Source organism: Budorcas taxicolor, chromosome 6 (assembly GCF_023091745.1).
Source record: "Budorcas taxicolor isolate Tak-1 chromosome 6, Takin1.1, whole genome shotgun sequence".
Lineage (NCBI taxonomy): Eukaryota > Metazoa > Chordata > Mammalia > Artiodactyla > Bovidae > Budorcas > Budorcas taxicolor.
The window spans coordinates 71,291,272-71,304,677 of NC_068915.1; the positions used below are offsets into that span (position 1 = coordinate 71,291,272).

Below are 13,406 nucleotides of genomic sequence, written 5' to 3' on the forward strand. Positions count from 1 at the left end.
ACAATACTTACATCAGTTAATTTTAAATGAATAGTTGGTTGACTTACACTGAATTAAGATTTTTCAGTATTAAACTAATATTGTTAAATCTATACTAGAATTGGTAACCCCTGTGATTTCTTAAGAAAATAAAACTTTTCAAAAATTAATCTGGACATACCTCTAGCATTAATTGTGTAAACTCTTCATTACTAAGGAATGTAGGTTTCCAGTCCTGTCGAATTTCACTAGCGTCTGACTGTGCAGTGATTTCTGTAAACAGATTGACACATTAGTGGCACTAATTAAAGAGAAGAGCCATAGTCAATAACACTTATTGGTCTAGGTAGGTATCAGGAGGTCCAAATTTTGGTATGATGAAATATTGAGCTAATGTAGCAGGTCATCTGCTTGAATAATTTGGATAACTTTAAGACTAGTCTCTTAAAAATGCCAGTCTCTGAATTTTCTCTGGGGAGCTTTGAGAACCTTTGTTCCTGACTGGCCTGAGATTGCTTCCTGCTTTGCACAACGATCAAATAAGAATCAAAATAAGCAGACTACATCAAGCATTAGAAATACATTCTTTCCCCTTTCTTTGCCTTTCAAACCGTAGTACCTAGAACAGACCTAAGGACATAAACCTGGAGGAAAGGAGCCAAGGAGATCAGTCAGTATGCTTTTAAAAAAGAATTATTTTAGGCCTGCCTATTGCCAGGCAGAGATTCTTCTCAGTCTAAGGTGTTCTATTCTTAATTAATCAAAGAGACTAAATTAAAATTCTAGGCAAAAACTTTATAGTAATAAACCCAGAGTGATTCTGCTCTGTGTCCTCTGGCATGTTTTCTTAGTGGTAGGAAGCTGGTCAAAATTTGGAGATTCCCTAGCTTTCGGCACATATTTTAACACAATTAGTATAGTTAATTTTGCAACATACTTCTAATGGATTGTTATAAAAAGCTATTCATAAATGATGAAATCTGTACTTAGGCAATATTTTTTCCATATTTAAATGCAGACATATTAAAACAACCAAGTAAAATTAAAATACATATCATAGATTTTACTCTACAAAATATACTCTATCTTGCAGTGGAAAATATGGACTAAGTTGTTTCGATGTCTCTATTACCAGATATATAAATACAGCATAAAAAATTGGCACCCCAAACTTGGCATATTGGAAATGTCTGTATTAGATATGAACAATTATAGCTACTAATTCTGTGGAATATAATCATGCTTTTCAAATTCACATCAATTATACACATTCAGAAAAAAGGACTTAAATCCATAAACAAATTCCATCAAATTTAGCTAAACCCAGGTTTATTTTTAGAGTAGTAAGTATGTAAGAATTACCTTTCAATTTCAGATAAATTTTAATTTTGTGAGAACCATAAGCTCAACTTTAAAAAAAATCTAAATGCCAAAATTAATCCTCTATTGTCAGGGGGAAATAATTATGCATGCATATCATTTCATTTCATTCAACAATCATTTACTGAACTGCTACAATGTCTGAGGAATGAGTGCACTAACAAGGGACAAAGAAATTAGTGAGAATACCATTTGTAGAGATAAAATGTAATGATAATGTAGGCAGTAAATTTCATAAACCAGCAATTTTGACACATTACCAGAAGAATCAATAAAATTTGGCAACTGTGATACTGTACACTAAAGAAGATGAAAAAATGCAAAACTCTTCTCAGGTTTCAGTCCCAGGGGAGTGAAAGGATTGTGGTGTGAAAATGGAAAACTGAAAGAAAGAGATGACTTGACAAAATGAAAATGAATTCAGTTTTAGACGTGTTGAGTCTGAGAACATTTAAAACCAAAGATTCAGAAGTTATCTGGAAATGAAAAACTAAGAAGTCTGCATCTAAAAATACAGACTTAGCAGTTTAACAGAGAGGCAAAACCAAGGGTAAGAACATGGAGAAAGCATGAACACAAGATAAGACCTACAGAAATGTCATGTTCAGAGGGCAGAAAGAGAAAAGAAGTTAGCTCGGTTGGGAGAGGGAGGTGAATGAAGAAGTCCAGCGTATCTCAGAACAAGGAAAAAGAAAGCCAGAGGAGGGCAGGTAAAAATTCCCAGTGCTTCAGAGATGCAGAAGAGGATGAGGTACAAGAAAGAGCTACTGCCTTATCGGCAGCAGAGAGGGTGGGGGTCATGGTATTAAGAAAAATAATTTTAAACAGTGGTGGAGCATAAACCAGGCTAGTAATATATTACAGAGTGAGCTATCGAGAAATAAAAGCACTAGTTACAAATTCTCTTTTGAGAAGTTCTGTAGTTTATTTGCATCTGAAAAAGGAAATGTCCTTCTACAAGTTTTTCACCTATTTTCTATTAAGTAGCATCTGTTAAGTACCAAGATACTTACTATTCTCTAAGATTTCCTTTCCATGACATATTTTCTCAAAGTGATTTTCTTTAACAAATAATCACTTTAAAACGATGTTTATTTCTTAGTCATTGAAGTAATCTGTTTAAATTACATATCTCATGATCTGACTCGATTCTCTTCCAAATACACTCCTAATTTTCCAACTCAATTCTATGCTCCAGTTAAACTGACCTCTCCTCGCTTCTCTGGTTTTACAAATGCTCCTCCTTCCATGTGAAATGCTGTTTTCCTTAAGATAAAAGAAAGACTCAGCTGAAAAATGAACTGGTTTTAGGACTTCTCTGACACATTCTTTCCTCTGTATTCTCACATAAATATTCTTTACAAGCATCACTCACAATAATTACTTGCATTGTAATTAGATATTTATATATTATTTGTCTCCCTTGGTTTGAGTTACTTGAGGGTCAGAACTATTATCCTGCACCACAAGAATCTAAGCTACGTGTGTTAGTTGCTCAGTCATGTCCCACTCTTTGTGACCTCATGGACTGTAGTCCACTAGGCTCCTCTGTCCACGGGGATTTTCCAGGCAAGAATACTGGAGCGGGTCACCATGCCCTCCTCCAGGGGATCTTCCCAACTCAGGAACTGAACCCACATCTCCCACATTGTGGGGAGATTCTTTACCATCTGAGCCATCAGGGAAGCCAAGGATATAGTAGGCACTAAATAAATGTTTGTTGAATGAAAGAAAGAACATACCAGGGAATCATTAAAAGGCAATTGTTTCTTTCTCTTGAAAAAAGGTTAGGAAGCATGCAGTCTCAAGCATTACTGCCAAGATTCTATCACATTATGCTTTAAGAGAGAGTGTTATTTAAAAAAAAAATCCATTTTACAAAGTTAAAAATGTACCTTTATGTTTTCGTAAAAAATCGATGCTCTTCTGTAGAACAGTAGATTTGTCCATCTTTCTAGCATTACCAGGAAGCATGGATCCCAGTTCTTTAATGAGAACATTAAACTGATCTCTACGTTTCTTTTCAGATTTGTTTCTAGATACTCTGATGGAATAAAAAATTACAGAAGCAGCTTTCAAACAATCCATTTAACTACACAAATAGTTTAATACAATGCTCAATATGGACATGACCACAGAGCACGTACTTCTGTGACTACAAATGGTAATGAATGTTCATATTCTAGGTTACCAACAGTATAGTTAATTAGGACAGTAATTTTTCTTCTTGGCTTAACCACTAAAGAAACTTTTACATATTAAGCATTTGGCATATCTGTTTTTAAGACAAATTACGTTCAAATCTCAAGTTTTACTAAATCTAATATTTATCAAGAATTTGTGTTTCCCTTACAAGGCTATTATTATTACTTGAGATAGTTTGTGGAAGTACATGTAAAATATAAATACAAATTATTATAAATTACTGAATAGGAGAAAGTTATCCATCTCCTGTAAGCTTTAAATTATAAACAGAAATCTAAAGATGAAAATCTCTCTACCCTCAGGCTCACCCACACATTCTTCCTCTTTACTCCTCTATCCCAGCCTCCAATACAGAGCTGTAACCACTTGCTTGCATATCTATCTCTTCACTGGGCTGTGGGCTTCTTAATAGCAGAGCCCAAATTTTTTCATCTAAGCACTTAAGCATAATACCTAACAAACAGTAAGTGATCAAAATATATGTGCTAAATGAATAATTCCCACTTTTCTATGTGAAGCAGTAACCAGGAGCAAATTGTTAGCTGCACTGAGAACTTGTAAAATAAATATAATTATTTGCAGAGCAACTAATCATTCTGTAACACTTCTAACTATATGCTTTTGTGAAGTCAGACTTTAGAATTCAGTTTTTGTTTAAACAAAGTATACTACTTTGCCAAAAGGTCAGAGGATAATTCTATTAATTTTTTTCAGTAAAGAAGTAGCATTTATTCCATATTAGTACTGAGAAGAAATACAAAAAAAATCTCTTAAGAAATGTAATAGAAATTAACTGACCCCCTCACCAAACACTAAACTCTTTGTTACAGTGATACAGACTGTGCTAACAATGGCTAGGAATACTGGACAAAGATAACCCCTTTCAAGAAATTTACCTAAATCCTATGGAAACTCCTAAGTGTGCTAAATCGAATCATGAAGGCTGAGTGAGAAAGAGGGGGTAGTGATGTGTGAGAAGACCATTCCAGACACAGGCAACTTGTACAAAGATGAAAACCCATCACAATTAGCTCAGCATGGCTAATGTGGCTAGTACAGGCTTTCTGTGCCCAAGTATGCTGGAGTCGGGGGTGTAAGTGGTGGGCAGTTCAGAATAAGTACTCAGAAAAAAAATCATTAAGTTTTTATGCTACACAAAAGGATTTTAGTTTTAGTGAAAGTCATTAAATAGTGAAAGGTACTGAAAGGTTTTAAGCAAAGAAATGCCATGAACAGAACTGACTGATAGTAAGACCATTCCAGCAACTGAGTAATGAAAGAATCAATGCTTGGTAAAACAATTCATTTAACAAAAGCTACTGAAAACTTACTGTATGTCAAACAAGACTGGAGGCCAGATGACCATTTAGGAGGCAACTGCAATATCCTAGGCTAAAAACCACAGCAGTGGCAGTGTTAACACAGCAGTGTAGGTCTGAGGATTAATAGGCAGAACTAGCAATTCTAGGTAAATCAGATTTGGAGTGAGGAAGCAAAAGAAAAATCAAAAGGAATTTCCAAGTAATATAACATGAGATATTAGTTTGGGTGGAGAGATGGTTTGGGGAGAATTTAAAGATGGTGAAATTGCTTGTCTGACATTTTAAAGGACATACACTAGAGGAAGTGAGACAGATCTAATTCCACTCCTCTAGAAAGGAGTAAGCAGGAAATAAGCACCAGAGAATTACTATCTATGAAATATCTGCACATGTGTAGAAGGTAAAATTTAGAACCATTACTGTATATTTATATGCTAGGCATTATTGGAAACATTTATGAAATTTCATTTAATTCCTATGAAGTAGATCTTATTATTTTTCATTTTATAGGTGTGACAACTCAGGCATAAAAGAGAATATGCCCAGGATCATACAGTTATCATGAAGTAATCATTTAAAACTGGCATTTTAACTCAAGTGTAAGAAATACATGGAAATCAAATATCGTTGCTAATTCTACCACTGGATCACACTCATTAAAGCAACTTTACTTCATGTTACACTCAGGTTGGAAGTACTCAGCCCTTGTGATGACCTCAATAATAACAGCTCATAGATGTCAGAGCCCAGTGCGGTCTGGGTAATCCTGACAGCATTATTATGAGGTCTTCTTTCTCCAAGGTTTCCCACAACCATAGTATTTTTGGTTCCCTAAAAACATGATCAAACCTTCAAAGTCTCTGCAAACAGAAAACCCTTAGCTCACCTTATCCATCTATAAATTTGGCCTTTAAATCTGTCCAAGTTAATTCCTCAAAGTTCTGTCTCTTCATTCAGGCAAGACTGATTATTCCCACCTTAACAGTGACTTTACCTCGACCCTAAAATATTTTATAGAAACTTTCTCCCACTAGACTGAAAGGAAAGGAGTTATCCTATATATGTTTAGCTTCAAGTACAGGTCTTTTTATTTACCTGAATAAAGTTATATAGCTTTCCTCAATATTTTCCTTACCCCAGTACCTTTTATTGTGCTAAAACAGACATTTAGGAACTATTACTTATTACATGTCTATTTTTTGTTTCTGAATGTAATGCTACAACACCCTCTACCCTCATCTAAGCACCCACATAGTTCAATGTGACTGGGAAAAAAACAGAAAAGTACTGCTCACTCTCAATGACTACAAACTTGGCTGTAATGCTGTCTGGACCCTCCCTCCTGCTACTTTAATTACCATCAAGGCCCATATTTAAGGTTAAATACCTCACCATCACCACCATGGCTCTAGACGCCATCCACTCACTTACTTGATGACACCTCTCCATCAATTCTCCCTGTCCTCCCTCATCATCTATTTTGCCTTCTACTGGAGAATGGAGGCATGTCAAAAGACACAGAGAAGCCAACTCTGAAAGACCTCCAAATGCCAAAGCTGGAGCAAACCAAGCAACTGAAGAAATAACATAGCACTGGAGTATAAGATCCCCCCATGGGAGGTGAAGCTTAATTCTCCCATCTCTGCTCTGAAGGTGTGCTATACTAGATAAATTGCTCCCAAAGAATAGGGTAGGTTAAGGGAAAATAGCAACTACAATGATGACTCTAGGCAAACCCTCTCTTGGCAAGTGACTGAAGGCTTACGTCCCCAGTGCTGTCATGTAAATACTATGTGCCATAATGTGATGTGGTGAGAAAGGCACTTTTAGAGGAAGATTTTACTTAATTTATAAACTACACACTGATATCCCCAGCTCTTCTCCTTTCTAACATATCTAACTTCTTAAGGCAGACAGCTTTTGGAAATCACTGATTTACTATTTTTTACCATTACATTTACTTGTTACTTATTTTTTTTTTTACTATATTCCATCATAAGTTTAACTACCTTTTTGCTTTGTCCTTGTCATCTTCTTCCACCAACCCATCAAAAATACTACCATCATCTCTAAAAGAAACAGAAAGATACAGACTATCATCTTCAGCAATACTGAAACAAAACGTAAATCAATCAGTTATAGCCTAGGATCTCTGTAGAGTTACAGACTGTACAAATTCAAATCCAATAACTATTAACCTGTTTTCTAATACAAACAGACAAAGTTCAACTATGTTCTACATTTTAAAAAGTTTATTAGAATAAACAAGAATTTAACCAAAAGTTAAATATTTTATTTCAAACTTTTAGTAACTAGTGAAAACCTAGAGAAAATCAGTGTATTTGCCATTATAAAAATGATTCACTTAAAATCATATTTAATTATAGTCACATTTTAAAAATAGACATTTACTTTATAAAACACAAATCACTCAGAAATATCACAATATCTAGCATGTTAACTTATATTGATATAATTTCATTCATTACTGATTCATTTGACAAACTTTTTTTTTTGTTAGCACTCTCGTGCCACGCTCTGTTCTAGACATGGCTACCAAGCAGTTAGCTAGACAAATAGGCCCCTCCTCCCCTACAGCTTACTTTCTAGTAGAAAAAAACAAATCAACATGAAAATGTATGAGCTGTTCTTTATTTTTAAAGAAGTGATGTGTTTATTACTGGGTGGTTATTTTAATCTGTGTGGTTAGGGAAGGACTTCAAGTGGGAACATTTGAGCTGAGATCTAAAAGACAAGAAGGGGTTGGTTACTGGAAGACCGAGAGGAAGAGCATTCTAATAAAAGTCTCTCTGAAATCTAGAGACCTGGTGGCTAACTCCTTAACCTAAGGGGCAATATTAAATAGTTTCAAGTGACTTATGATCTTTTACATGAACTCACTATTGATTCCTTTAAGCACATCTCTCTGTGGCCTATAAAGTGCCTATGAGTCTCACAATTGAGATCATCTACAAATCTTCTATCATAGCAAACTTTTGGGGTTCCATGTAAACACTAACATTTATTTAAAAATTCTACATGTAAATACACATCATTGAGGAGAGAGTCCATTAACTTTCATGACATTCAGAGAGAAAATGAATTCATATTAAGAACCACTGCTTTATGTCTGAGCACTCTGTCATCCCTAGATGTCATATTAGCTAGAATGGGAACTGGAAATCAATCAAAAGCACAACACTGAAATCATATTTAATGCCTAAGGAGTAGTGAAGAAACATTTTTTCTGAGAAGACTACACATAGATTCCACTTGAAACTACTGCACAGTCCAAATCTATGGCAGGGCTCCCTGAGGATACTCCTTGCACTTCAGGTCTTAAGCTCTGGCAAAGTATGGACCTTCACTATTTACCTCACAGAAAAGGGAAGGAAGCTGCCTCTAGATGTCAAAAGTCACTTCTGTGCACAAGTCTAGCTATAAAATTCTTAAAGAATCCCCTACGGAAAAATCACACAGTATACTAAAATAAAAACACAGGAACTTTAGAGTCAGAGAGATCAACACAGGTCATAACTCCAGCTTATTATTTACTATGTGACCTTAAAACAAGCTATTTAACCTCTCTGACCTACAGATCCCTCATCTGTAAAATCTCATGGAATTATTGTGAAGTTAAATGAAGTTAAAACACAGAAAGTGCTCTGCATGTTAGCTGTCAGGGTAGGTATTTTTAAAAAGCTGTCACTGCATTTCATCAAATTTAAGATATCACTGATGATAAGACTTATTATGTCCACTAAAAGTGAAAGTGAAGTTGCTCAGTTGTGTCCGACTCTTTGCAACCCTACGGACTGTAGCCTACCAGGCAGGCTCCTCCATCCATGGGATTTTACAGGCAAGAATACTGGAGTGGGTTGCCATTTCCTTCTCCAGGAGATCTTCCCGATCCAGGGATTGAACCCGGGTCTCCTGCATTGCAGGCAGACGCTTTACTGTCTGAGCCACCAGGGAAGTCCATTATCATGTCCACTAAGAAATTTAAAAATACTACCAATTAAACTCTGATAGGCCTACTCGAAGATAAATTCTAGTGTCAAACATGTTAAAAGGTAAAAAAAAAAAGTCAAAGAAGTCTTAAAATCAAAGAAACAAGGAGGCCTATCCTTTACCAAGAGTAAGATTTAAAGATTATAATTTCAACTAACAAAATCCTATTAATAATTACAGTTACCTCTTATGCTAAGATGTTTAACAGGCTGAAGTTAGGACCAATAGATAAGGAGATAGATGATTCCAGAAAGTGCCAAGGAAACCCCTGAAACTGTCATAATTCCTTTCAGAACAGTTCTGACCAAATCACTCAAAATTACAGCTCAAGATCCATTCAGAACACAAGCCACATGCTGTTGACTTTGGCTCTAGATAATACATTTTACTATTACATGACATTTGCTCAATACAGAAGGTAATTATAATAGTATTAATGATTAAGCATAACACTTCCTTTATCAGTGATATAGACCATTACTCTAACAGTGAATTTTTAAAATAGCTTTACATAATTCAGAATAAATGAGTCTCTAAAAACATACCTGTCAACAAGTGAGCTCATTTTACTACAGCTTACGGTAAACAACATAACATGTTACGTTTTCGTCTTGTGGTAGACATTTGTACTTCTCCTTGAGTGGAACGAAAGGTAAATGGTCATTAGTTTTCTAAAAAAACTTATTTCTACAAACAGAGTATTAAATAATTTGAGAAACACTATATGTTTATCATACATATTTCAAAATGTTTTTGTTTCTACAAAGGGTTAGAACATTATTTTCAAGAAAATAATCCTTTAGCTGAGGCACACTTGAGGTTTTGTTTTTTCTTCTTCTATATAAAGAGCTACAGAGGGGAAAAAAAAATTGAAGACCATAATTCATTTCCTTCCTATAATAAAGTAATAAAAAAGCCACTATATTCAGTATAGATTATAACTATATAACTATGTACATAGGCTACATCTGTCAGTCTAGGTAAGTAAGCTTTAAGAACACCAGCTAATGCGTGATAAGCATTTGCTAAAAGCCTATTTTCTATTAAACAGTACAGTTAGCTTTGGAAATACAAGGATGAGAGATACAATCATTATAGGCAAAAATCTGCAATTAAATAGGGAGGCAGATAACTAAATAATTACAGAAACAGGGATAATGAAGGTATATGGGGAGAGTCAGGAAATATTCTTGATGACAGTCATATTGTCAGGCAGCAGAGATTCTTGTTATTGAAAACGTGGTCCTGAGACTGACATCATCATCAGAGAGCTTGTTAAAATACAGAATCTTGAGACCAGCTCTAGTCCTAGTAAAGCAGAATCCACATTTTTAACAAGGTCCCTATGTGATTTGTATGACCATTTAAGTTTCAGACATAACAAGCTAAAGGACAAGAGGTAATAGCTGACAGGATTCTAGGCCACAAGAATAGCAATATGCAAAGGCCCGGGACTTTATGAGATGAGAGGGCATCATATTTGAGGACTTTTCTCTTTAGAGAAAAATGTAGGTATATTACAACTGAAAGTTTTAATTACCAGAGTATAAAGTGAGAGATAACAGGAGTAGTAAGGGGGTGAAGGCAAGTAAACTGAAGAACAGCCTTATTTTGAAGTTTCATATTCACACCAAAAGAATTAAAATTTACTGCTTTAAAACTCAATCATAAGCCTAAAATTTCTCTCTATATTCTATACAGTTTTTCTAAAGTAGAAGGCAGGTTTTACCCATAAAAGATACAGTCATGAGTTAAATATTGAATTAACACCTTAATTCTAATATCCTTACAGTTTTGGGCCAAAAGAAACTTTATTTAAAATTTAGAAAATAGTGTAAATTGATCTGTCACTCTGAACCAGAGAATATTAAAGAACATGAGATTCTAAAATACTCAATCATTGTTTTCAAATGTATATTCATGAGAGGAAGACAATAACTCTTGATAAATGATGCTGGGTTGCCTATGTGGTTGTGGCTGAAGAAGTGGAACTGTGCAGGGCTAAGAGTTCTTAAAAGATAGTGGGGGAGGATAATGGGGTAGGGGGAGGGGGACAGTGGTTAAGAAAAATAAAAAGAACTAACTTCAGGATAAAATAGTGATTTTAAGTGTCTGGGTCAACATCAGCAAATACAAGACAAAATTACAGAATTTCAGAGTTAGAAGAGACTTTAAAGATCACCTAAGTACAGCCCTCTGGTCCAACAGACATACTTATCATCATGATAATAACAGAGGCTGGTTCTATCACCAGAACAGAAAGAACAGTCCAAAGGTAACAGAGCCAACCTGGGTGAATTAAAAAAGAACAGTTTCAGTTTAAAGTTAAAAGACCAGATTTGAGCCTTATATGAAACCAAGTATCCACCTGTTTAATTATGAGAAGGCAGAATAGGGCAAACTAGAGGGAAAAAAAGACCCAAAGAATAAGGACTTAAAGACTATACAGGAGGGACCATGCTGACTCTAAGGGAGGTGAATCCAAAATCTTTAGAAGACAGACTAATGCTTTCTTAAGCTATTTTATTATTGTTGGTTAAATTTTTCCAAACACTTTTGCTGTCTAACTAATTGAGCAACATAAAATTACATCTCTGACAGCTTAGTCCAAGATCTTTTCTCTACTTGTCCAGCCAAATGATAGGCATGCTATATTTAAGGGAAAGATAAGAGGAAAAAGTGAAGTAGGCCCAACTAAGTAAAGTAACTTTTAGAAGATTCCCCTTAATTAACAAAACAAAGTGGTAATGTGGGAGTAGCCACAGGTCTTGTGTCGGGACTATTCCAGGACCCACGTTTTCAGACTAAAAGACTAGGTATAGTTTACACATGCTCATGCTATGAATTCTAAGGACTCATTTTTAGAAGACATGTGAAGTTCCTACTCATAGCAAGGAATTTCTAATACAGATTAAATATTATTGTTAAAACTCTTGTCTCTTAAATATTGACTGTAATAATAGACCAGTATGGTATGCAATAAAATGTCTTTAAAAGGAGCAGTTACAGTTGTTGGAACAAATTAAATTATATAAAGGATCAAGTTACAGCTAGGAATCGAATGTTCCTTTACATAAGCAACTTGAGCTCAAAGTCATTCAGTGATATGAATTCCCAACTGAGTAAGCACCACATTACTATTTTATCACAACAGAGGGCAGGATGGTATAAGTTTTTTATAAACAACATCTTAAAAACAACTTTTTGAAAAATTTATCAAATGGGGAGCTATTAATAACTAATAAACTGTATAAGCAATTCAAAGTTTGCCAATATGGAAGCAGGTATGTTTTAAATTCAGCACACAACATTACAGGTAACTAACAGAAAATCTCAGTACCTGGCAGTCCATCTTTGGAAAAGAATTCATATATACAATGTAACACATTCCACATTAAAAATAAATTATGCAGTATCTAATGATATGATACTACTTCTTCTCTGAATCCCATCTGCTCTCTTTCTCAAAGCTTTCCATTTCTACATCACTGATTTCTCCCTCCAAAACTGATCAAAATCTTAGTGTATTACCTTAAAGAAAAAACAAAACACAAAACTTCCTTGACCCACCAGTCTCCTTCAGGTACCATCCTCCTTTTCAGCTCCCTTTCACAGAAAAACATCTTGTGAATTGTGTACAGTTGGTATTTCAAGATCTTTCATTAATTCCCCTCTCTCATTTTAAAACTTAGTGTTGATTTTCACAAATGTATAACCGTTCAAAGTTTAAAGTGTCCAAAAAGTTTTACAAGAGTTATTAAAAAACCAAAGTTCTCTGATCTCCATATTCTACCTTCAACCCCTTTTATCTCGTTAACTCCTTCCTTTGGTAGTTAACTGCACATCTCTAATACCTCTTACAACTTCTTGATTCTTTCTGTTTTAGGTGGGGTGACTTACACAGTCCCAATTTATTCGAGTAGTTCCAATGTAATTATTAAAAGCACTTGCTTCTGCTCCAAAAAGTATCTTTAGTCCATCATCTACTGAATTCCACTATGAAATATAATAATTTAGCACTGACTCTCCCCAACTCATTTTCCTAGGGAAGTGTCATTTCAAAGTACATTTCAAGATACAATCATTTCATTACCTTTTGTATTTCTGAGATCTTTGAACTGATTCTTCAGAAAACTGTAAGTTCAATATATTCTTCTGTATGGCTGACCATCAGTCTCAGAATTCTGTTAAAATAAGAAAAAATTTTGTTAGATTTATTCAACTTATATAGACATTTATCATAAAAGAGGTTTTAAAATAATTTTGAAACATAAAATTTAGAATTTTGTCACAAAATATATAAGAAACACTAAACACTAATAATTGTTTCAAAAAGAACTTTAAAAAACTACAATCACTTTTACAGAAGTTAAAAGACAAAAGTACAAAAATAAGTATAACTATAAAGTATGTTAATGAACATACATATGTATGTGCTAACAAACACTCATATATGATGAATATAAACAGATGTAATTTGTAACAGAGATCAAGTGTGGTACAGGGGAG

The 13,406-nt window shown here is 34.6% G+C and overlaps 1 protein-coding gene across 1 annotated transcript in view; it reads right to left on the reverse strand.

Annotated features, from left to right (window-relative positions):
• Positions 1 to 13,065, reverse strand: part of CLOCK (clock circadian regulator) — a 61,281-nt gene extending 48,216 nt beyond the window's left edge. The window contains exons 1-5 of the mRNA XM_052642012.1: positions 12,991 to 13,065; positions 9,443 to 9,532; positions 6,896 to 6,955; positions 3,255 to 3,403; positions 161 to 252 (exon numbers count right to left, since the gene is read on the reverse strand). Of these exons, the coding sequence (XP_052497972.1) occupies positions 161 to 252; positions 3,255 to 3,403; positions 6,896 to 6,955; positions 9,443 to 9,489 (348 nt within the window). The 5' untranslated portion in view covers positions 9,490 to 9,532; positions 12,991 to 13,065. The remainder of the gene's footprint in view (positions 1 to 160; positions 253 to 3,254; positions 3,404 to 6,895; positions 6,956 to 9,442; positions 9,533 to 12,990) is intronic.
• Positions 13,066 to 13,406: the final 341 nt, after the last annotated feature.